General features: G+C 42.9%; 1 protein-coding gene across 1 annotated transcript in view; it reads left to right on the top strand.

Annotated features, from left to right (window-relative positions):
* The window catches only part of RFX7 (regulatory factor X7), a 49,491-nt gene that overhangs the window by 10,777 nt on the left and 14,176 nt on the right, over positions 1-24,538 (top strand). The window contains exons 2-4 of the mRNA XM_051797058.1: positions 11,248-11,281; positions 18,772-18,854; positions 19,658-19,780. Of these exons, the coding sequence (XP_051653018.1) occupies positions 11,248-11,281; positions 18,772-18,854; positions 19,658-19,780 (240 nt within the window). The remainder of the gene's footprint in view (positions 1-11,247; positions 11,282-18,771; positions 18,855-19,657; positions 19,781-24,538) is intronic.

Consider the following 24,538-nt stretch of genomic DNA (forward strand, 5'->3'; position numbering starts at 1 on the left):
GCTCTCCCACTGCAATGTTTACGCATGATGTGGTTCACAGGAATGAAAATCCAGACCAGTCAGTTCTGTGGTGCTCTTAGACAATGTCTCCTTCTGGAAGGACCTATCAGAATTGTAATTGTGGGTAACATTAGTGTGACACTTCTACAGAAGCACAGTTCAGTGAATTGTTTGATGCTGGGAGATGTTAGTCAGCCACGTGCTGCAGCCTACAGGTGAATCTCAACAGCACAGTTAGCTCGGTGAGTATTGCTTTAGAATCTCTGTCTGCATCACTCTTAAATATAATTCTCTGGTGCTATGATTTTTGCAAAGTCAGAAGTTTAATGCAGCTTTTCCTAAGTCTGATCTAGATTTAACCAAGGACAGCCTTTTCTGTTTCTGACTGTTCTGCTAAGTAAGTTGTGGTGTAACTGTGCAGTTTCCTGGGATGTTTGGAATATACATGTTATGAATGATGAATTTCTGCAGGTGTTCTGCAAATGGTCTTAACAGGGTGCTAAACTCAGTGACCTGTGGGGTTTTAGCTTCAGTACTTTGTACTAAGACAGATCATGTGCCCTGTGCTATATTTTCAAAAGAAAACCATGACAGTGTGAAAACTTCCGAAATAGATATCAAAATGCTTATGGGCAACTCTTTGCCTGCAAAGCAGGTGTGTTACTTGAGAAGAAAATGGCTAAGTTCCCATTTTTTTGGGTCCCATCCCCTTGGTTGCCTAGGGTAGGATGGTGTGGCAGAGCCAGGCATAGCATAGCCTGCCTGCAGCAAATTGTTCCAAGGGGACAGAGTACTGAACCTTAAAGTTGTGGGGTATTGAATACTGGTCAGATGCCTGCTGTTCATGGTTTCCATTCATAAATCAGGGTTTAGATGAAAGCAATACTCTGATAGCCCTGCTTGCTCATTTGTCGTGGCTGCAGAGGCAGCCTGGCAGGGAGGGTGGAGTGGAGGTGCTGAGTGGGTGATGCTGGGCCAGGCAGGCCTGGTGGTGCTGCAACCTGGGAGCTGGGAACCTGATCCAGGTGGGAGCAGCCCTTCTGCAGTGCAGGCCCATGTAAAGTGCTCATTGGACACAGTTAAGGTACCACTTAGGAGTGAGTGCAATTGTGTTTAGACCCAGCTTTGTAGGTGCAAAATGAAATAGATACATGCAGGTATGAACTTAAACAAGATTAACTTAATTAAATTTTGTGCAGGTTTAATTTTAAGCAAGTGCAGCTTACAGGTTTAGACAAGTTTTTGAGTCTGCAAGTAAACTGAAGTTCACCTGGGTTGTAGGTGAGGGGAACTCAAATGTTTAAAAAAAAATCCTTGAGAATTGGAGTAGCACGTGTTTGTAACTTTTCCGAAGATCCTACTTTAGGGTTTAAAACAATTTTAAAAGATGCTACAAACTTTATTTTTTTTTTACACCCTGAGGCAGAGGATGGAAAACTGATGGGTTACACTGCTCTAGCGTTCAGTGACCTGACCTTTGAGGTAGGCAGGAGACTTCTGGCTACTCACAACTTTTTATTTGCAGAGACCAGACAGTTTCTGTGCCTGGAGTGGGTCATAGCTGATAGGCAGAGGTGAGGGAGAAATGCCCCAGTGTGCAGATGCAGGGCTGAGGGATGGAGGCCTGAAAGAACCTGTGGGAGCTGAACAGGGAGTTTTTTGTGATGGCATGTTGTATGGTCACCATCGGGCAGCAGTGCCATGTTCATCCTGACTAAGTTCAGCTTTAGATTCTCACCTCTACAAAATAGTCAAGGATGAGTTTTGCAATGTGCCAGTGAGCAGTGTGGCACGGGTCAGGGAGAGAAGTTAACTTTCCTGTGGCAGTGAAGCCATGCCCATCTAGCACGAGGAAGCAAGTGACCCTTTTAGTAGGCAGATGCTTGGAGGGTGCATGTAGATACTCAGGGCATTACTCAGCACAGGGAAACCTAAGAGGTTGCAAGGATTGCATTCCCTAGGAGTCAGCAATCGGGTACAGGTTCCTCAAGTGGAAAAAAGGGAGCAGAGGAGCTGCATGGTGGGCAGCCGTGAGAGGAAAGGGAGCAAGGAGAAGGAGGAGTGCACATGTCCAGAGATCAGGGCAGAAGCAGAGGTAATAGGATGTTGCAGGCAGCATCAAGAGGAGAGGGCTGGATTAAAGCTGCATTTGTTTGCGGAAAGACAGGCTGATGGCTATGGGGGAGCTGGTCAGTATGGAGAGGAGTGATGGGTATGTGTGGCATGGAGGAAGGATGAAGAGTGTGCCAGGGAAACACTGTGGGTTAAGCTGGACCTCCCCAGCGCAGTGTCTGTGAAGTGCCTGTGAAGTGCAGCTCAGGGAATGCTTCTCCACTTCCCACCACGTGCCAGGCCAAGTAGTACTGAGATGGCAGCATGGCATGAAGGCTGGGGCTCCTGTCCAGGCTGACAGTGGGACATGTGCAGCTGTTGGCCCTGAGGGTTTTGGAGAGGGGGTGGCTCTGTCAGGTGTCTGAGTGCTGGCTTGTCACAGCTCAGCAGTGCAGAGGGTGTGCTCTGCTCCCTCAGGGTAAGGCCACAGAAGAGCTTGGATAGGACTGGGTTGTGGGACTGTGAACCAGACAGTACCTCCCTGGGCACCAAATGAATAGGGAAATGAAGAGGTACAACCAGTAGCAAGTCTCTCTTTTAATAGGACATAACTAGGATAGGTGTGGGTCATGAAAATGTTGAAGGAAATAATGCGAAATAAAGAAGAAGAAACACAGCTTTTATAGCAGGCTTAAATCTGCCATCCAGGTACCTGCACCAGCATTGGGAAACACATATGGTAGGAAGACCTTGCTGTAGAGCTGCTGACACTGGGAGCTGTTACACTGGATTCACCTGAGCTCAGAGCTCTGTGCAGTAAACACAGCCCTATACAATCTGTATGTTTATGGGTGTGTGTTACCTGTAAGCAGAGCGTGGAACTGTTTCTATTTGCTTATATGAGTATTGTTTTGCTTTGCCATCAGCTGTCTGTACCCACCCTTTCCCAAGGGAAGGGCAGTGGAAGACAAAGTCTATGCCCTGTTGGAGGCTTCTTCCTCCTCCTCAGCTTGTTGGCCCTGCAGGCACAGAAGGGAAACTATTCTGTGCACATGTGTTTTGTGGGTGCACTTTTTTCCTGTTTGCTTTTGGTTTTGTTTTTTAAGTGCTGCTGAGGACTGTCACCCTCTTAGTTTCAGGGCATCCTTTCTTAGAGCCTTATAGGACAAAGGCTGGAGAAAAATCTCCATGTGCTTTACAGCATCTCCATTTCAGACCCCTAAGTAATAACGTGATTCTCTTCTGCTGATGATGGCTGAAAATAGCCCAGCAGATCTTTTAGCTATCTATAGACTGGATTCAGAAGCAACCAAAGATTTATTTGGTTTTTCATAGTTAGTTTTAAACCCAGAAGTTTTTATTGTGGAATATGTGAGCCATTTCAATGGATGATTTGCTGTTTAGCCGCAAACCTGCCTGTCTGGTGACTTGCACCCACCTTTCTGCTTTCAGTGGGATATCCTTGAGATGAAGTTCCTACTCAGACCATCTTTTTTCATGATGCTTTGTTGAGATCAGAGATTGTTAGTATTAAATATAGGATGCAGCTCCTCTAAAGTCATATGATCTTCCCACATCCTGTACAGAGGGCATAGCATCCTTGGAACAGGCTCCTGCTTGAATATAACAATATGCACTGATTTTAATTCAGAGCAGTGCTGAACGAACCAGGGTGAGAGCTGTGTAAAAGCATTTTCTTTGTCTCTTCTCAGAGTTCATTAAAATAACTTGTGGCAAAATACTGAATTTATATAAATATAATAAAACCCAACCAGGTAGTTAAATGACTGTCTTGTTGGAATAGAGCACCTGTCTGCGTGTGGTTGTTGCAAGTTCTTCTCTGTTATTTTAAGAATAGTGGAACAAACCTTTAGCACTGAATACAACAGATTTCTTCAGAGAGCTAAAAGATGTTTATAGACCTGAATTTCAGATGGAGGTATTCTGATGTCTCCTGGCTAATTATTTCTTGGCAGTTCATTACAATGGACTACATTTGAGTCTTGGGCATTTCATTAGCAGCCTTATCTTCCTTCTTTGTTCAGCTGTTTGTATATTTGGCATTAATTATACTCATAAAATGATCATAGTGTCACAAATGGTGAAGGGATTAAATTTTTATCCTATATGAAATATTTTAATGGCATTTATTTCAGTAGCAAGTGAAGTCATGTGTTTGACACATTTTAACCTGCATTAACTTCAAGGCGTGCTGAGCCACTGTGTTTTTCAGTGCTGTGATGCAGCATTGCTGCTCCTTATGGCTGATGGAAAACCGGTCTGGCTTATTCTCCCTGGCGAGTGGAAGGGGGTGGATTAGGTTACAGGGAGGATGAATCGTTGCAGCTCGCCCTGCCTGGTTGCACTGTTTTATCGTTCTGCTGTGCTTGTTCCTTCCTGATTTCGCTGAGAAGGGTGGTTTGGCTGGGACTGAGGAGCAATCTGCCTTCGAGCTGAAGAGCCAATATTTACCAATTGTTGAATACTTGCTTGGTTTACTTTTCGGGGCCTGAGACTTGGACACTTTGCTAGTGGACACAACTCCCGCTATTTTTATCCTTTAGGGAAATAATAATACTTCATGTGCTTCCAGGATGTAATTATGGTCCCTGTAGATTTTTTTTCTGGAATAAGAATCTACATTTGAATCGTGAAAGACCTGATCTGTCTTGTATTAAATGTTTTGCCTCTGATTGCCTGTGTTAGTGCTGGGCTCAAGTGCCTGGTGTCTGGGGCATGACATTGGATTCTCCCCGGGGAGGGAGCAGTGCAGGCAGGGACAGAGCCCCTAGGTGGCATCAGAAGCCACCTGATTTTTGGCTGCTGCACACCCGAGGGTGAGAGGGGTGATGGGAGGGGAGTCCTGCCCGGCCTGGGTGTGCTTTCCTTTCTTGGCACCCTGTGCTAAAGCTCTTACACATTAGCTGAGCAGTATAGATAGTCGTCATTTTGCTAATTCAAACATGTTCCAACCTTGTGCAGCTCTGCTTTCTAAATATTTAATTGAAATGCTTTTACAGCCATTTTACTTCTTTATCACCGTGAGCCAAGCCAGACAATGTAACATGGCATATGTTAAGATGTTAATTGAGTAGCAGCACACATAGGCGGCTGTTTCATAATTTTCTCCTTAGATGATCCTTGGCTCCAGTTTAACATTTCTTTGTGCTTCTGAGCGGAAGGTTATATAAAGATATATTTAGAGCTGTTAGTCTAAGAAAGAGAAACATTAATTCAGTAAGATTAAGAATTAAGGGCTGAATCCTGCAGGCACTGCTGGGACACAGTGGCTGTCGTGGTAAGGATGTGATAATAGTACCTTTCTGATAGTACCACTTACTGTAATGGGGTTGGTAATCCTTTTATTGAGTGGTTTCTCACAGCTTGCAGAGTAAATAGAGATTTTTTTATTTTTTTTTTAATGTCACCTGATGTCGTCAGAGTTGTGGAATTGAGATTGAATCTTTCCAAAAGGATATATGGTCAGTTTAATAATGACCCTCTCTATTTTAACATGGCTTTCAGAAAGATGACGTTGCCAAAACTGTCACTGTTCCAGACTACCCTTCGACCCTGTTGTTAAACAGTTTGACAAACACCCTTCAGAGATGCTGTGGGAGAGCCACTGATGCAGTGGGAAATGGAGGCTGCACGTGAGCCACTGGGGGTTTCCTGTGGCCCTGAACAGCCCCTGCTGGGGTTCTTTTGGCTTCAGAGGTTTTTTGTTTTTTCTCCTTTTCCAGAGAATGCTTATTTTAGAACTTTATAAACCTCCTTTCTCTCTCTGTTAGTTGTCTGAGAGGGTAAGTGGCTTGCCGTCTGAGGTGATAACTACTAGGTACTGGTGCTGATGGTAAGTAACTGTACACTGGAGTTTTTTATTCTAGTTACTACTTTTCCTACTGAGTCCTACATCTTGGGTAATTATGTAACATAACACACCCCTGCTCAAAACTGGGAGCCCAGCAGTGGGGAACCCTTGCTGTCCAGTCAGGAACTATACCCTGCCTTCCTGATGTGCAGCACAGCTATTGGCAGTGATGGAAAATGGTTCCTTTTCATCAATTGCATTATGGTTTGGCAGAAATAATGTTTTCTCCAGGCTGCCCAAAATGCGCCAAGCACATAAAATGCAGCTACAGAGGCTGGTTTTGGGAGGGTGTTCCACTTTAGGCAAATACTTGCAGTCTTGAGATGAAAGGGACACAGAATATCTGTGGCAATTTCCTTGACGGCACCAAACTTTTAATGAAAAAAAATCACTCTGGGCTTCCCACGTTTGACCACTGAGTCAAACCATTACTGTATTTGGCACAATAAATTGTGGCTCCACTTGTCCACTGAGTTTGGCTGAACTGGATCTGTTGCTGTTGTTGACATCTTCCTCCGTTGGAGGAATGAGTCCACTTGAGAGCCATGCCCTGTGTAACTTCTGTGGCTGGGATGTCTCCCCTGCAGAACTACAGTGTCCTGGAAGTGCTGCTGTCCCACTTCTACCAGGGACTCAACTCGGGAGCCCCCTTTCCAGCATCCTCTGCTGCACAGTGTGTCCCAGGGCAGGAGCTGTGACTGCAGGGGTGGGTGTTCATGTGTGCTCACTGTGCACATGTGGGTGCTCCCACGGTGTTTATGATGCTGCTACCTTTCACAGGGACTGAATGCTCTCAGCTAGAAAGCTTGGGGTTTAGTTTCAGTGCTGTGTAGGCTTTGAGAAGGCTCAGAGTTAAGTAGGCAGTAGCTAATAAATTTAAGGGCTTTCTTTTACTCCTCCCAAAAACTTCCCTCTTTCTGGTCTCACAGACATAAGGCTTCTCTTATCCCTTGTGGTTATATGGCTTCTACTATTTGCAGCATTAAAGGAAGTACTTGATGTGCTCAGAGCAACTGAATTCTGCCACCTCTTGTAATACGATATTCCCATATTGCTCCATGCAGTTCAGCTACCTATTGCTGAAAGTAGAGTATTGCTTAATTAGGGGAAGGTTGGCAGCATCTGGTTTTATGCCACTTGGAAAAAAGTTGCATCTTTTTGCCTTTTCCTCCTGCTTTTTTCCCCTTCTGCCTCTCCCTCAGGGTAAAGTAAACCCAGCTGCTCACCTGGGGAGAGAACACACTCCTCATTCTGCCCATGCCAAGTTGGGGCTGTTAAATGGGTTTTCTCTGAGTAGAAATACATAAATAGGTCAGGGAAAACAGAAATGCATACTTTGGCATAAGATAGAAGGGCAGTTTGAGGAAATAGTCTGATTTCTCCCTTTTTTATTATCTTGGAGATAATTTCAGGAGTTTGTCAACGTGACTTCAGCATTTCGGAGCTTTAATTGCTACAGCCTTCAAAAGTTACCTTCAAAAATCTCTCAAAGATCTTGCCCCTAAAGGTTAAGTCAAAAGCTGAGGCTGTTAAGATGGAGGCTCTCCCATAAGGCTTTTTGCTGCAGACCCAAAGCAGCCAACACGTGTTTTCTGGGCAGTTTGTGGGACCAAAGGTCTCCAAACACAGCAGCTTCTGCAGCAAGCAGCCCTGTGCTGCTTCTCCAAACACAGACTGAGAAACCTTCTTTTCTCTGCTGTTTTACTCATTAGTAGCAGCTGGGCTCATGTTTTTGAGTGGCTGTTGGTAGGTGACCAAATTGATCCAGACTGGTGGCGTTTGGAGCAGTGCTGGCATTTTGAGGAGCATCGCTGTAGACAGTGCAACAGGCTCTTGGGTTACTCTGTGACTGAGAGACTGAACTTTGAAACAGTCAGTACAATGGTACCCCTTGAGCAAACATCTCATTGTTGGTTGTGGTAGTGTCATTAATTTTTGGGAGGGTTTTTTGGAGGGGGGCAAAATTTTGATAAAAAGTTTTATACTCTAAGGTTCTTTTGTTGGGTCATTGGGCTCAAGCTGGTAAATCCAAGGCAGCTGTAAAAGCAGCCACCTTTGTTATTGCTCATAAGAGACAACTGCTCCCAGAATCAGAAGTCTTGTCCTGGATGAAACTGCTTGGAGTAACCTGAATTAAGTTTTAGATCAAGTAAATGAACTAGTTTCACTTCAGGGAGACTGTCAGCATGAAGAGCTGTGAAAGAGAGAGTAACATCAACTGTGATTCTGGGTGGGGGTGAGTCACAATGAGCTCCCAGGAGCAGCTCTCTAGGAGAAGCAGTTCTGGCTGAGGGCTTAAGGTACAGTTTCTGAGTTTAGTTTCTAATGGGCTCAGGTCTGTAATAGATTCAAATGCTTATTTTCATTAGAAAGAACATCTGTCGTTCCTGCTGCTCTCCTGCAGCTATTCCTGGACTTGTAGCAAAGTGTGTGGGTAGTGGCCTCCAGATGTTAGAAGTGGCTCTGTGTAGGGCCTGATTCTGCCTTGTTGTAGGAATTGCTGTTTGCAGGGACTGTAATTGCAGTAGTAATTAGATAAGGGATGAGTTTGACAGAGACAGAAGCAGACTTATTCGTTGGTAAATGAAACTTCAGCTTTCAAAGCATATCTGTCCTGTTAGTGAAGGAAGAAGTGGGGATGAAGTAAACACAGGTGGCTGGTGTAACTGGGATGGCTGTCCCTTTGCCACCTGTCCTTTTACCTCCTGATACGGTGGAGATGTGTTCTGCAGTGTCACCAGATGGAGCATTTCTGTGCAGTGCTCAGGACCATGAGAAGGTCACTGTCCCAGTAGCTTCCTGGTCAAAGGGCTCGTTCTTCAGGGTTGTCATTGCTTGACTTGGATGTGCATCACCTTCACTGGAGGGGAAACAAGAAGCGTTTCTGTCATTAGGCACAGGCTTTCTAGAATTAGGGCACATTAAGCTGTTCTCTGGTTAGGAAGAAAGAAGCCTCAGTTTACCACTAACAAGTTTTAATGATGTCCTCCCGGCGTTCTCAGAGTATGGGGCAGGAGATGAAAAACAATTGCTGTTTAAATAGAGATCCTGCTTATCCCTGCTGAAGCCATGGGACCTTTGCCTTTTAAAATGTCACAACATCTGCTTGCAGATTGGAGGACATGAACTTGACTGTCCTTTTTGTGCCACCAGTTGGCGAAAAGGAAACACAGCGAAGCTGCATTTACTGGCCTTGTCCTTGCTCCTCTGCTGTGGCTCCTTGGCGCTGCTGATCGGGGCTGGAGGAGCAGAGGTCACAGTGGGAAGAGCCTGAACTAAATTTGAGAGTTTACGTTTCCTGACTCAGACTGATATTTGGAGATAAAAGGACAGCTCTAGGGATCTCCTGCCCAGCTGCCTCCTGGCAACTTGCCTCTTTCTCTTTGCGAGAAGAAAATGTTAATGCAGTTGGGTGTGTTGATGCTCTGTTTGGCAGAACCTATAACAGGACGGAAGCCGAGCTGGCTGGAATGTGTTCTCCTGAAAAGCCCAGAACATGATGTTGTCTGCAAGTCTGTAGAGCAGAGGCTGTACTTGGACTAAGTTTATTATGTCAATACCCTGCATTCCCTTACACTCCATGCTCCTTTTCTGCATAAGCTGTCATGTGAAGCCATAGAAAAGGTTTATATACAAAAATTGGCATATATGCCTGATTCCTGCTGCCTAATGCTTTGTAGGAGAGGTTGTGGATCTGTAGCAGCACAGGGATTGTGGGACCTTGCAGAGGTCAGAGGCAGTGGGTGAGGTGGAGTCCAGGGTAGCTGCTGGAGCAGCTGTGTCAGCAGACTTGGCTCAGCTTTGGGTCAGACACAGTGACAGTGTTCAGCAGCAGCAGCAGCAGGTTTCCATGCTTGGTGTCCTTTGACTTTTCTGGTAAGATGGTGGGTTTTGATGGGTGAGATGACATTTAAGTTCCCTTCTTCAGATGCTACAGTATATGTAAGCATCTTTCCCAAGGCAAGGAAAGCTCCCATTTTACTGTCCTTAGCATTCCTTGTTCTTACAGATCCCCAGTAGTCCTGCTTTAGTGTCTCCTTGGTGTTCCTGAGTATCTACCCATCCATTGGCTTCCCCTACATGAAGTCAGCTGAAGCAGATTTCTGCTTATGTATCTCCTCAGTGGACTTGTCAAATATTTTGTTGTATTCTGTCACTATAACATGAGCAGTTCTTGTATGGGAAGGGGCATCAGTATTAGCAGCCTTTGTGAAACAGATTTTGAGACTGTCTAGTATCAAAATGAAGTGGTGTAATGAGCAGGACAACCAAACCCCTGCCTCCTTTGAGCATGTGATGCAATGGTAGGTGCTGGTTCCTGTCACCACCAGACATCAGAGCCATTTGTTTAGTTTGTTTCTTACTTATGGTTTTAATACATCCATCAGATGACTGGCTGGGTTTAGCTTTGTTTGTGGTGGCATCTGTACAAAAGTAAAATAACTGCCAGTGAGATATTTTGTTGTGTTAATAGGATATTGAATTATGTTTTATTCTCTGGGGAAAAGAATTGCTCTCTGAACTTGAAACAGTGGTTTTTTGGTGCCTGTTCAGTAGGTGTCCAGCAGTAAAGACTGGGGCTTTCTGTGTGTGAAAGCTTCTATTCCTCTTGAGAGCAGAGATAAAATGCCTTCAACTGATGCAGTCAGACCAGGCATGTGAAGTACAGCACCCTTAAGAAACATGAAAGCTGCTTATGAGTGTGTTTATATGAAGTTTAATAAATTCCACACGGTTTGCTGGCCTTGGCACATACGCTGGGGTCATTTCTGACATACTTCAATTCAGTCCCCACCCAATGTCATCTTAATAAGCCAGCTGGGAGGTAGAGAGACTAACTTGGAAAACTCCAAAGTTGCCAGTAGAATAACAGTTCTCTGCTTTGTAGCAGCTCTTTGGAAAGCTAGAAATAAATGCCTTGAAATGGTGGGATTTACTGAAGTGTGGGGAGAGGGGGATGTTAGTTGTGTTTACAGGTAAACAATGCATCTGAATTGTTGAAGAGCTTACAATAAAAGTAGTGCCATCCATCCTGGCTGCATTACAGCTTGGGTAATAGCTCCCAGTTGCAATGGTATTTCATTAAAAAATACAGTTCTTATAGAAAAGAACAAAACAGCAAGAATTTTAACAAGTAGTTAAGTTTGGGTGACTTTCAACATAAAAATAGCTGGATGAGTATTATTCCATAAACTAGAAGGGTATTTAACTGTAAGACATAAAGCATGTAGTATAGTGATAGAGATTCTAATATGTAATGGCTTTGTCATTGCTGTTTAGATTAATTCAATATTTCTTTTCTCTCTCTCTTCCCTCACATCTAGCAAAACTGTACAATCTAAAGTGGACTGCATTTTGGTAAGTACAACTCCAGAATGGTTTTCAATATTTAATAAACTGCAAGACCAAAATAGGTGGCTCTAGAGACTAACAGCTATTATGAAGCCTTTCCTTAGCAGTGCTTTCAGGTACTGACACTAAATGCAATCACAGTTAGTTGCCATTGCAAAAAAAAATACATGATGTGGGTTTGATGTTTGTTTTCCATGGAATATTGACCTCCTGTTTCCAGCAGCAAGTGGCTGTGACTGCCCTTTGTAGAACTGTCAGTATAGGTGGTATGGCACGGAAGGGTGACTGAGTGTTTTTGTAAGCAGGATTTTATTAAATATAGGATTATGTATTGCCCAGATCAGACTATACAAGAAACTTATTTTGCCTTCAAGTTCCACTGCTCTTTAGGCCTTTAATGACAATGATAATTGCTTTTATTGTTGTTTCCTTGGAACAGCTAGTTCATGGCCAGCATTACATTTTAAGGAAGGAACTAGATTGAAGTGCATATTTGCACAAAACCTGGCAGACAAATGTCACGTTTTTTTCCTGGTCTGTGAAAATCATCAGATTTTTGCTCGGTTTGGTTTTGGTTTTCTTTAAAGTCTTGCTAACCTCAAAAGTTGCATACCTTCCCAGAAATGTGCAACACTACAGGTCCTGTTAGCTCTGCTGTACTGCTTAGGACCGAGAGATCATTTTTTGAAGAAGGAAAAGCCTTTGAAATGCAAAAACATTGTCTTCCTTTGTGCATTAAAATAACAAGATCTAGGCAGTGATAAGAGATTATTTCTGGGGAGCACTAACTCAGAAAGAGATTTTGTTTGTTTTTAATAGTGAGCAGGTTGGGAGTTTCTTTAAATCAGAGTCTTGAGCTCATAAATCTTAAAACTGGAAGGGAGTGCTTATCTTGACTTTCTACCTTCAGCATTTCATCCAGAAGTACCAGTGGGTAAGATAAAAGGACGACATAGACAACCATCTGGACTCTGTCAAATAGAATCTGTCCAACTGTATGGCTGAGCTGACTAAGGGTACTCCTTAAAGTCACATTATCAAAGGCTAATTCAAATGGCACTGGATTCTCTTGCCTTAAAATATCTTTGTTGTTGTATGAGGCTTAAAGTTGTGTTATATTGCAAAAAACCTTGGGACTCCATTTTACCTCTTTTTAAATGTTTTGGATGCACCCAACTGAAATAGCAATGCAAAATGACATTTTTGTCCACTTTATTCCTCATTGATGTTAGTGGATACAAAGCAAGTGTGTTAAGGTCTTCACTGTTTTGTATGTGAGTCTTCAGTGGCAAAAGGGCACATTGCAAAATTGCACTTGTAAAACTCTTAACACCAGATATTTCTGTGGCGAAAAAATGGGAGTTGGGGTAGGTGTTTCTGAGTATCATTGGAGAAGAGAGTAAAGAAGTAGGAGGTTAACCAGTCATCTGCTTTTGGAAATCCATTTTAAGAAAATTGAATTAAACTAGTACTATTTTTGCATTAAATTCTGCAGATTGGTGGACTTTGTGTACTGAGGTAGGGATTATCAGTTTGTATGAAGGTCAGGTCTCACCCACTGGATTGACAAAGAAGTCTTGGATGCAAAGCAGTCTCCATGGCTTGACCTGGAACAGAGCAGCAGTGTCCTGATGGTCTGATTTTTTGTTCCAGATACCTCCTTGTCTGTCCTGCTGATGAGTTCAGAGGAGTCGTGTCAACAGTGGAAAAGCCACTCTAGGTTAGCAAAGGTAGATTTAATGCTGTTCAGGTAGTTTAAAAAAGAAAAATCCAAGATCAGAATAGTTTGAGGAAATGAATCAAAATTAAGCTGAATTGTGGCAAAATGCATTCTGTGTTTTTATGTGCTGTTGGAAAGCTGTGAGCTGCAAGGCAGAATCTGAGAGCACAGTAAACTGAAAGGCCGTGGCTTTATAGCTCTGAATGACTTGTTTGGTAGCACCAGTCACAGCCACAGCCTGCAGAGCCACACACAAATGTTTAGGGCTGCCTAGTTCAACACAGTTCAGTGAGAAAGAGAGAAGTGGGAAGAAGAAGCAGAGGTGATGGCAGTAGTCTGTTGTGGAGGTCTCCAGTAGCAGAGGGCTGTGGAAAGCAGCCACTGTAAGGGCACTGGGACTGCAGTTGCTCATGCAAGAGTCCAGAGTTATCTGCCTCTTCCATGTGATACTGCACCACTTACATTCTGACACACTGTCATTTTCTGGAAGATCATAAGAAAATCATTGTATACTGTGCAATCCAAAAAAAAGATAATTAGCAAGAATTGTGGTGTAAACAGTCATTAAAAATTCATTATAACATCTTTTTAACTGTAGTAAACATGTCTAGCAGTAGATTCTCTTATGACTTCGCTTGTTATATTTGTAGCCACATACTAAATGAACTTTTGAACCTGATTTTTAAAATGGTATCCTCCATATAATCACTCAGCAAGACAGTCAAGGTTTCTTTCCTTAATCCTCTGAGAAGAGGTCAGTGCTGGTGAGAATGATGAATCAATGGCCATGAAAACCAGAGCTGCTGATATCTGGAGCAGCAGCAGTGTGTGAGGTGTGAGAGGGTGTCAGTCCTGCAGAGGAGGTGCCACTTGTCTGTTGGGCCCTACAGGACACAGGCAGAAGCTCTGTGAAGCTTTGGCAGCTGTGCTTGGCCACTGTCACAACAAAGCTGCCATGTGCTTTTAGGGCTTGTTTGGAATGTTTAGCACCTGAAATATGCTCCTGCTTCTGTTCAGATAAAGCACATCAAATGTATTTATTAACTGCTTTCTAGAATAATGGGTTCTGTTTCCAGTATTACTATATTATATGTCTGTCTTGATGATATTTCCAACAAACCATCTGACCTTGAGCAACTTACTTAAGCTTTGCTTCTTATTTCTCTGTTCATAAAGTGGAGAGATGATTGCTTGACTGCTTTGCTATTTTTAGTTCTGGTTGTTAAATAATAGATGTTTGTTCTGCTGAAGTATGGCAAGTTTTAGGACCATTCTGCCAGTTGGTACACGTTACATTGCCATTGGCACAGCCTTTTTTACTTTGATTAGAGTATAGTTATCTATAAATACTCAAAATATGGAAAGAAATATTAAGAGCAGTCCATGCTCTCTAAACTAGTAGTCTTGCACAAAGCTTGCAGAGTACCCCTGGCCTTCAGCCCCCCTTCATCAGAATTGGAGGACAGAAATAACCTGTAATTCTGCTTTCATTGTGGAAATTGGAAATAGTTCAAATTTGAATGACATTTGCACTGTATACGTTACAGAAGTTGCAGCTCTTCTGATTGTTCGTTAGTATATTCTTCCTCTATCTTATTTAAAGTTTGGCCTGACTAGGTATTTTCTTCTATAAACAATCCAGAAAAAGCACATGCCCTGGAGTATTCCTATGGCAATCCCTATTGGCAACTTTAGGATGAAACTTGACTAACGTTTGTGACCTGACAGTAGATGAGCAGAGAGAACCAATCCACCAAGGTCAGGAAACCTGAAAGATTTGTGATTCTGGGGACTGTGTTCAACTCTCTAGGTTCTCTGGTTCAAGCAGAAACATGAATAAACTCATGGTTCCTATAACACAGATTAAGTCTTAAACCACACTCCGTGTTGAACAGATCTTTGTGCTGTGAAAATTTTGCAGTGTTTAGTCAGTGTCTCCCAGAGTGGAACCAGATATCAAAACCTGCTATTTTTGTTTAAAAACTACCCAACCCCACAACATTTTGGCCATCTTGGTTTATATCATAGCTGTTTATTTGCTTAATCAAAATGCTTGAAAAAGTTGCATCTGTTTCTATGAGAATCTTGTTCTGTGTCTGTCTGAGGCAGCAAAAGGACAGATCCATTTGGAGCAGATCTCTGTGGCCACTGATCTCTGGTTTAATTTGTTTGCTACATATTTTGTGCATTTCTGTAGTGAACTGTCTATATTTGGTAACTGTCAAAACAGAAATATCAGAGATTTCTGCTCCCTTATATGTTACTGAAAGTCTTTACTTAGCTGTGACTTGAGGTTCCTAATTCTTTGTCCTTAGTTTTTCTGCCTCACAATGTAAGTTCACTCAGATATTTTGAGTACTTGATAGATTTTTGGCTAAATTGAAGCCAAGTGGTGAAAATAAGTATGAACACTGCTTGCTCCCCGTCTTCATTGCATCTTCCTTTGTTTCATATGGTTCTAGTTACAGAAAATAAAGGCAATGAGTGAAGAGCAGGAGTACCAGAGGCAATGCTTTGTGCTGGCTTTCCACCTCAGTCCTGCAAGCAGTTTACATGCTTATGCATGTCTCTAATGCAGCTTCAAGAAATATGATTTATAAATAGCCTTTGGAGAATTAGGCAGTCTTCATCTGATTTGATAGAACCAGTCAATCAAGGTCAAGAAACTTCAAGCAGGATTTTTATTTAGATCCTTTTAAGTAGCAGAAAAGGATTCCCCAGACACTGTAGTTGCTGTATGGTTTTTAGAACAACAGTAGCATAAGCTTTGACAGGCTGCACAAAGGGGAATTTGTCCAAGATGATGCCAGCATCACATTCTTCCTTTTGATGCTGTGACTCTCTTCCACTCTAATGACCTATTTTTTCCACACTATTGACCTATTTCGGGGGTGGGAACTTATAGTATATTTTGTGTTCCTGTTTCTTCTTATTTCTTTCCATATGTATCCAAATTAGCACAAAGAAAAACTGAGAATAAATGAATCTTTTTCTTCTTGGTCAGTAGTTACTAGGCCAGCTGAAAGGTTCCTCCACTTCCCCAAATTCTGTGATGCTGATTGCATTAAAAAATTTGAAAGTTTTGATGCTTTGAACAGTCACAGTAACAGTAATTGCAATTTTTACTGAATTCACCGGACCTTCAGCACTGAGAACTAGTGAATGACAGCTGAGACTGAAGAAGAGACTGTACTTACTGAGACTGTAAACCAGGTCTTGAGGGTTTTAGAAATTTTTAGAGAAAACAGACTAAACAAAACAATGTTTAACAGTGTTTAACAAATCTTTAAACTAAACAAAATGCAGTCTTTCCTGAATCTACTTGCACTGACTGTCACACTCTATCTCTTCGCTGCCACTTCTTCAGTTTTAAGATGATTTTCTCTAAATAGATTCAGTCTCATCTAATAAGCTTAGGTTTATCTAATTACCACCCAGGTAGGATTTACCTCTGTGAACTGCCTGTGACTCCTGTTAACTCTCCTGCTCTGAGGAGGTCCTGCCTTCCCAGGGCTTCCCTGCAGCCATTGCTGGAAGCTGGAGGAGTTGTGCTAAAACTGCTGCCTAGGAAAGTGCATGGGCAGGAGTGAGTTTGGGTGCAAACAGTGAGATAACATCACTGTCCAGCTGCCTCTGCTGAGGATGTGAGGAAGCCCTAATCCTCAGCTGCCTCAGCTGTAGGGATGGAATCTTGCTGTTGAGAGTGGCTGGCTCACTGGCATCCTTTGGAAAAGGTTCTGCTAACATAGTCCCATTCAAATTTTTTCTTTACCCATATGTTGTTGGGGGGTTTTTTTGTTTTTCTTGAATTTGGGGGGTTGACAAGCAGGGCCTGTGTAGCAGAGCAGCTCAGACAGGGCCCTTCCACACAGCCCCTTCATCCTGCTGTGTCAGAAGTTGCTTCAGCTGCAGTGGGCACTGAGTGTATTTTGATGAAAGGTTTAATATTTCTTTTAAAACTTCACGTTTTATGCTGCACGCGGGCACATTAGATTTGGAAGACAGAACTTGTCTTCTGCTTTGGTGTCAGAGTCATCAGGGGTTTTTTGTTTTGCATGGGATGCTTTTGTCTCATGGATTAGTGCTTACTGTGCAAGGTAATCCCACCCTAACCGGCTCCTTTGGTGTGCTGATTGGGCTTTTGCCATTTCAAACAAAAAGAGCTAAATTCCTTGAACGAGGGGATGTCTAATAAAGAAGTACAACTTTTCTTGTAGTTGTTAAATTTCAGTCTCCTCAAAAATGGTTAATTTGCTGTAACTTCTTTGAAGAACATTGGTATTTTCAGTAATGGGTTTGCTATAGGAAAACCCGCCAGTTCAAATGCTGTGATTCATGCAGGAAAGGAAGAACAGAGAATTTGACAGAATGCACCCATTATTAAGAAATACCTCTCTGGATATTTGGTGGTCTGAGCACCACTGCTGTGTAAGCTGCTGTAGAGCCACACAGAAGTCAGTGTCAGCAAATTTCAGAAGTTTGTCAGAGGAAAAAAAATCCAACCAAATGTTGTGGTTTGCTGCTTATAAAAGCAACAAATCCAATGTCTGTTACCTGTGTGCTGCTGGAAATGTTTGTCTTGGCTCTGAGAATGTCTCTCCATCGTTGGTGGCCCAGTTCTGTGCGGCAGTGCTGTGGTGGGTTTAGCTGGCAGGGATTATCCAGCCCTTGGACTCTCCCAGACCCTTCCCTGGACAGCATGTCCTGCTGGTCCTTGCCTAAAGTCTGGGGACAGGGAGGGGTTTGAAGTGAAGTTCAGGTTTTTAATTTCCTCACTCTTCATTCTGCTCATTGCTGAAGTTAACAACCAGGCCTCACTGCCTGTTGATCCCTCTCTCTTCTCTTCCTTTTGGAAAAGGTTACATTGGCAGTAAGACACCAGTAGAGAGAAAGAGAATTAACAGTAATCCAAAAGCTGCGTTCTGACTTAAAAGGGAATCCTGTGAGTCTCTGACTCAGTATTGATGGTGCCCCACCTCAAGCACTCCTCCTGCAACATCTTCCTGAAGGAGAACCCCTCTGCTCCTGGTTGCATGGCTTTACTCTCACTGCTGCTGCTGAGCAGGCCTGAGCACGTTACCACAACTGATTTTCCTGATATTCTAAGTCTACATAGCTGGTTTCAGGTGATCAAAACCTAGTTTGTGTGTAGCAATCACTGTTTGCAAACACCAGGTAAAACTCCCTCTGGTGTCTGATCCTCAGCTGGAGGAGTCTGGCATCACTGAGATTCATGTAACAGAATGGTTTGTCTGCAGTAACAAGTTCATAAACTGATTCCCAAAGGCAACAAAAAATACAATATGTACACAGATAGGTTTTAAAATGTCTTTGCTGAAGTCTGTGGCACTTAACTGTTAACATGTATAGTGGATCACAGGATCAGAGCTGACATCCTGGGTTGTTACAGCACAGCTGGTTGTGCTGCTGGATGCTCAGAGGTGCTTCATGTGTGCTTGGAGAAGACAAAGTTTTCATGTTTTGTGTCTGGTTGCAGAAGTGATCTGTTGTTGACATTTTTCCAGATTCTGCTTTTGTTGCATGTGAATCTTGTAATTGTAACAAATGTATTTAAAATAGGCAATCATGTTTCTAGTCCCAGAGTGCTCAGTCACATTCTTTCACTTAAGTAAATATTTTCTTGTTTAAAATTGTATTATTTAGGAATACATTGTCAGATGACAGTTTTTAGCTGTTTAGCTCAACTCTTATTGTTTGCTTTTTCTTCTTTTCCCCCACCCCATATTTTGCAAACCAAAACACCTTTGTTATCTAGCAAGAAGTTGAGAAGTTTACAGACCTAGAGAAACTCTACCTCTACCTTCAACTGCCTTCGGGTCCCAACAATGGAGACAAAAGGTATGTGTGTGACTGTAAATGTGAGCAGCTAGTACTGAAAACTGGCTTTACTTCCTGTGGCACTTAACTGCTGAGGATTCATTCACATCATGTGGCTGGTAGCAGAAGCAGCCTTTATTAAACATTAAGGACTCTTCCTGAAGATTAGTTGTGGGTTTTTTAAACTTTAAAATCCTTATTGCTTGAATAGCTTGTAAATATGAATCTCCTAAAATGCAAGAGTCATCACAGAAAGTGTTTCACAGTCCAAGTGTAATCGTTCCTTCGCTATTTATGTGTGAAGTGATAAAATAGCAACACAAATGTCATGGGGGGTGAAAGAAAAAACTAGTAGTATTTCTGGTAACATTTGTTTGACTAAAGGAAGGTCTACAAAGCCAACTTGCATCACAAAATTAGCATATGTTCCCAGTAGGATGGTTATAGGCAGGCAAGTGCCTATAGGAAGCACTCTAAGTATCTGCTGGGAAAGCTGGGTGTTTCCAAAGGGCAGCCGGCAAACTAAGTGGGCAAAAGCTTAGAGGTGGTCAGTAAGGAATAATAAAGTTAAGAGGGGAAGTAGAACCCTTGCCTGCCACTGTGTACTCATATCTGTACTCCACTGGAGCATGGAGTCTCTTCCTTAAATCTTGGATGAAAGGGGATAACTGCTGCCTGTGGCTCAAGAAATAGCTGAACGTGAGAGGTGTGCTGGCCCTTGTTGTCTCTGGTGTGTCTCCACCTGTGTAGGCAGACAGTTATTAAGTCTTGTAACTGAGGAGGAACTATAGAATCTTCATCAGCACTGCTTCTTCTTTCCCCAGTGATCAGATCTCCATGTCATCCAGCCGTGCCCAGCAGATGCACGCCTTCTCGTGGATACGGAACACCCTGGAAGAGCACCCTGAGACGTCCCTTCCCAAGCAGGAGGTTTATGATGAATACAAGTGAGTGCTCCCAGACTGGATCCGTGCATATGGCTTTTTAGCAAGTGTAGAGTGTTCTGTGGCACTGACCCTGCAGGTCCCCCACTGGTTTACACGGCCAGGGCCTGGTGTTCCACGCTGCTGTGCCTGAGAACACATGAGCTGCAGTGGGGCAAACTGTGTTTGTTGCTTCTACCACTGGAGATAAGGCTGTGCTGTTTAAATTGTGCATTGTATGTACTGAAGGAAAGGTACAAGTACTTCTTAGCAAGTAAATATCTGTATGAATATTGGTTTTGTTTTGTGGACAGAGCAGCACAGGTAAAAAGCATCAGTTACTATCTTAGAATACATTTTGGTCTGCCTGTGTTTACATACATACATGACTGCCTTAACAAGGATGAGGGGCTGAATTGTTCCCTCTGGAAATGCAGCTATTTTGCACACAGGGTCTTGCCCATTACACCTTTCTTTCCAGAATAATGCATAAATATTGGACCTTCCTGCAGCAAACCTGATTTCTACAGAGGCACAATATATCTGAATATGTATGAAACCAGTAACCAAGGCCACTGCGAGTCTGTGTTGTCAAGTCTCAAAGCTACCATGTAATGAGAAAGCGATTAGAAGCAAGGGAGAGGGAGCTGTCTGATGAAAGTTGGATTTGAATTCATTTACAGAACATACCCCACGGGGGAGGGGGAAAAAATAATCATCCTCAGCCCAGTTGCCTGAAGATGAATAGCAGATTTATGATCTAGTATGAATATTTCCATAATCTGAACGATTACAGTAATTTGCAGCGAGCTGAGTCCCTTCACCTCCTGAGTGCCTACAGGACTCACCCCGCAGTAATTGTTATTGCAGGGCTGCCTTCTGCAAATACCTCCTTTTAATTAACTCTCTCTGCTCAAGTGTTTTTACCCTGATTGAGCTGAAGCATGATGGCATTCGCTTGCCTGGGGTTGATAAACATGCACACACCTATTTCTGAGGATCTTGCCATGGACTGGAGCGGTGACGCAGCCGGGAAGTGCAGCCAATGGCACCGACGTGCCGGGATGGCCAATCCCGGAGCAGCAGCCGCTCGCGCAGACACGGCAACAGCGGCAGCTGCTGTGCGGGAGAGAGGGAGATGGGAGCGTTATTCTTAAATATATTTCTTATTAAATAATTTATGGCCTGCTTCAGCAACAAATCTGCTTGGCTTCCTTGCTGTGCCAAGCTGCAGATGCCCGGAAAAATCATCATCTACAGATTGCGGAGTGTGAAATTTGGATGGCTTTGTATGTAGCTGCATCTAGTATTTGTATATTGTATTTTTTTCTTCCCCCCTAACAAAATAAGGGTGGTAAGCAAATATTCAGGAAAATATCAAATGTTTGGAATCTGTTCTCCTTTGAAAGCTTCTGTTCTGTTTTTAAAACATTCAGTTTCTTTGAATATTTTCATGAGCTATTCTTGCACACCAAAGGAAAAGTAGTCTTGGAGTGGGATGTAGGGAACAGGCATATAAATACATAAGAGTTAGTTATAAGTCATTTTTCTTTACCTAAGGGTGTTAAGATCTCTCAAACCTTATTCCATTATATTAACAGGTTACAATTTCTCTCTTCTATGTGCAGAGATGGATGTTGCATGAGCTCACAGTGAGCAAGCTTATGCACTCTGCATGCATAAATCAAAAGTGCAAGGCTTCAGAAGATGCTGCATCATACCAGCATCTTCAGTCCTGCTGTAAATTTTGGTCAAAATAAATCTTGCAAAACTACTGGCCTTCTGCATCACCTTTCATGATTTTTTTCTGTGAAGAGGGAGAGTCAGAAGCTTGCACTCCACCCAAGTTGGCAGATGTTGAGTGTTTTCAGCTCCGCCATGTCTCAGTAGCCTGTTCTCACTAAGCTTATTCAAGACAGTGACTCCTCTTTCTGCTTAGCTACTCTTCAGTTTAATTGTGAATTCATGTCTCCAACTGGATAAAAGTGAATGGATTCATCTTTCTTTTGAAAGGGATAAAATAAATTGAAAATGCATCATTAATATAAGGCAGTAGCACTTGAGGAGGCTGAGAGCTTGCAGCTGAATTTCAGAAAGGAGGTAGATGAGAGCTGGTTCACCTCTTGTTGTTGCTGTGATGCCACTTACACTGACAGAATACAGTGACCTGCAAGAAGCTGTGTTTCTGTTGGGCACACACAGTTCTTCTGCCAGCTTCCTCTGGGAGGGAGGAATACAGGCTGGAAAGTATGGGAGCTCAAGGGGAGCTGCCTAACATGTTATCTAGCCTGCAGTGGATGGACGCTGCTTCCCATCACATCCTTTCAGTGTTTTCTTGTCAGTCAGTTTTACTTGGATATCTTGTCCCTATTAGTAAACACCCTTCTGGACACAGCCAGGTGTAGATTTGTCTTTAGAGTTTAGAGATTTAAGATTTCAAGTCCAAGTGCAGTCCTGCAGTCTTTATGCAGGCAAAATCCCTATTTGCCCATAAAACGATTTGTTGAGCCTTCAGTAAACACTCGAGTCCTCTTATCTTGCTTCTGCTGCTGTGACGCAAGGGAAGAAAGTCATTCATATTTAAGTTTGGTGCCCTGAAGATTCACTTGATACGCTTAATATGGATTAGGAGGTCTTGGAGTCATCCCGTATCTCTTTCCTTTAGTCTGTAAATCATTAATCCTTGCTTTACTGGCTGCTGGGCCACTTGATGCCACCTGATGCATAGATTATGTACACTAAGTGTCAGGAATATTAACCAGCAACTTAGAGGAATACTCAGAAGCTAACACAGAAGAGGGCAGTAGGTATAGGAATACCACGTCTACTAGGCACCTAAAGGACACAAGGTACATACAAATATTGTTTGATAGTGCTTATCCAGTGTTTTTATATAAAATTCCCTGATAGGAACAGGATGGGCTCTCTTGTGTAGCAAAGTCTAGTCTTAGGTCATAAGCAACTACCTATATATTCCTTTGAAAACCAATCAAACTTCAGCTAAAGCAGTTGTTCCCACCTCTGCCCCCCGCTCTTGGCAGTCTGACCTGCAGTTTCATTTCTCTGTTGGTTTTCAGACATCCGGTTTCCATCCTACCTGATTATTAGGGCTCATTTCTGTGCCAGTGTTGTTCGTCAGCTTAATGAGAGCCTACCTCTTCCTAAGGTTCTTGGTTTCTTTTGGGGATCACTTGTTTTGGTTAGAGTGGATAAACCAAGAACTTTTTGTTTCATTCTGTAGGTTTTTTATCATTTGCTATTCCTGATGGTTTTTTTTAATGCCCAGGAAGCTGTAAGCTGGGCTGTATACCCTGACCATCTTCATTAGCTTTTGGGTTAATTTTTTTTTTCGTGGTTTAATTCAGGTGCACTTCTAGTGTTTTTTAGGTCTGGAGTACATTCAATTCATAGATCTTACAAAAAAAAAATAAGCCTTTTCTGGTTATTGTGTAGGGGAGCTCTGTACAAAGGAACAAAGCGACCGCGTGTCCGTTGTCATTCCTGTCTCTGTGTAGACCTTCCCTCCCCCCCGTCTGTTTGCCACCCACCCTTCCAACAGCGAGACAGCTCCTGGGCTCAGCGATGTGCCAAGAGTGCAAGGAGCAGAGAGAAGAGCTCCAGGGGAGAGACTCCTGGTTTATGTTGTCAAGTCAATGAGAGACCACAGATGGACATGGAGGGTTCTCGGCCAAGCCAGGAGGGGGAGGGGCCATGTGGGATGATCTGTCTGGAAACTGAAATTCCAGGATAATACTGATAGCCCAGAAATCACAAGCTTGCAGGAGCTGCCAGTATGGATACGAGGGGACCGTGTAACTGTTTTTGCTGCTAGCAAGTGATTGTCTTACACCAGATGTGCTAGACTTGAGGAGCAGATAATTTTATTCCTATTTTATTTATTTATTTTCTCCAAGGGAGGCAGTAATTTTAACTTTGAAGTTGATAGATTGGTAGGTCCCTAATCCTGTTGTTTTGCTGGGTTGTTTTTTGGGTTTTTTTAATTTATTTTGCTGACATTGTTGAGTTTCAGTCAAAGATTCTGCTGACCCTGGCAGAGAAATTCAGAGAGCTCTCCTTTGCATGCTAGTTGAGACTTAAAGTCTTGTAATCAGCATCAGTGAGCAACAAAGACCACCTTTTAGGAATTTTCAGAGTAGAGTTTAAATCCACTGAGGCTTGGCAAGATGCAAGGGACAAAAAGCGCACAGAGATCTATTTATCACACATAAATCAACATCTGATTCCTAAGAGGGTACAGTGAGGCGGGAGAAGAATTCCTTTGTAATAACTTCAAAGGGACATAATCCAGAATCCAGCTTCTGTGACTGACATATGTTGAAATGAAATGTGTTGGTATATAAATTGGATATGAAGCTTCTTGATGTCCCATATAGAAACTAGACCGATGCCGGACTGTGTTGTAGGCAACGTGTCCTGGTTTGGACAGTGGCCTTGGTTACTGGGGTGGCTGGGTGCACACAGGCTCTGCAGGGGGTGTCAGAACCAAAAAGCATAAATGTTCCTGCTGATCATCATCACAATCATTACATCTGTGGTGGTGCTTTTCAAGGGGAGGATACCAACATACAGCCAGGGTAAAAGCAGCAGATACTTGCTCTGTAGTAACTAGCATTTTTGCAGAAAGTAAATGCAGTGGAAGTATCTCAAGAAATACATACAGCTTTCTGTAGAGCTACAGCTTGCAGAGAAGACATTTTGACTGGCCTACTTGGATGCAGATTGTTGCTGGGTGATGCTGGGGATGAAGCATCTGTTTCAGAC

This window comes from Manacus candei, unplaced genomic scaffold (assembly GCF_025592945.1).
Source record: "Manacus candei isolate 608988 ecotype Guabito, Panama unplaced genomic scaffold, ASM2559294v1 h1tg000046l, whole genome shotgun sequence".
Taxonomy (NCBI): domain Eukaryota; kingdom Metazoa; phylum Chordata; class Aves; order Passeriformes; family Pipridae; genus Manacus; species Manacus candei.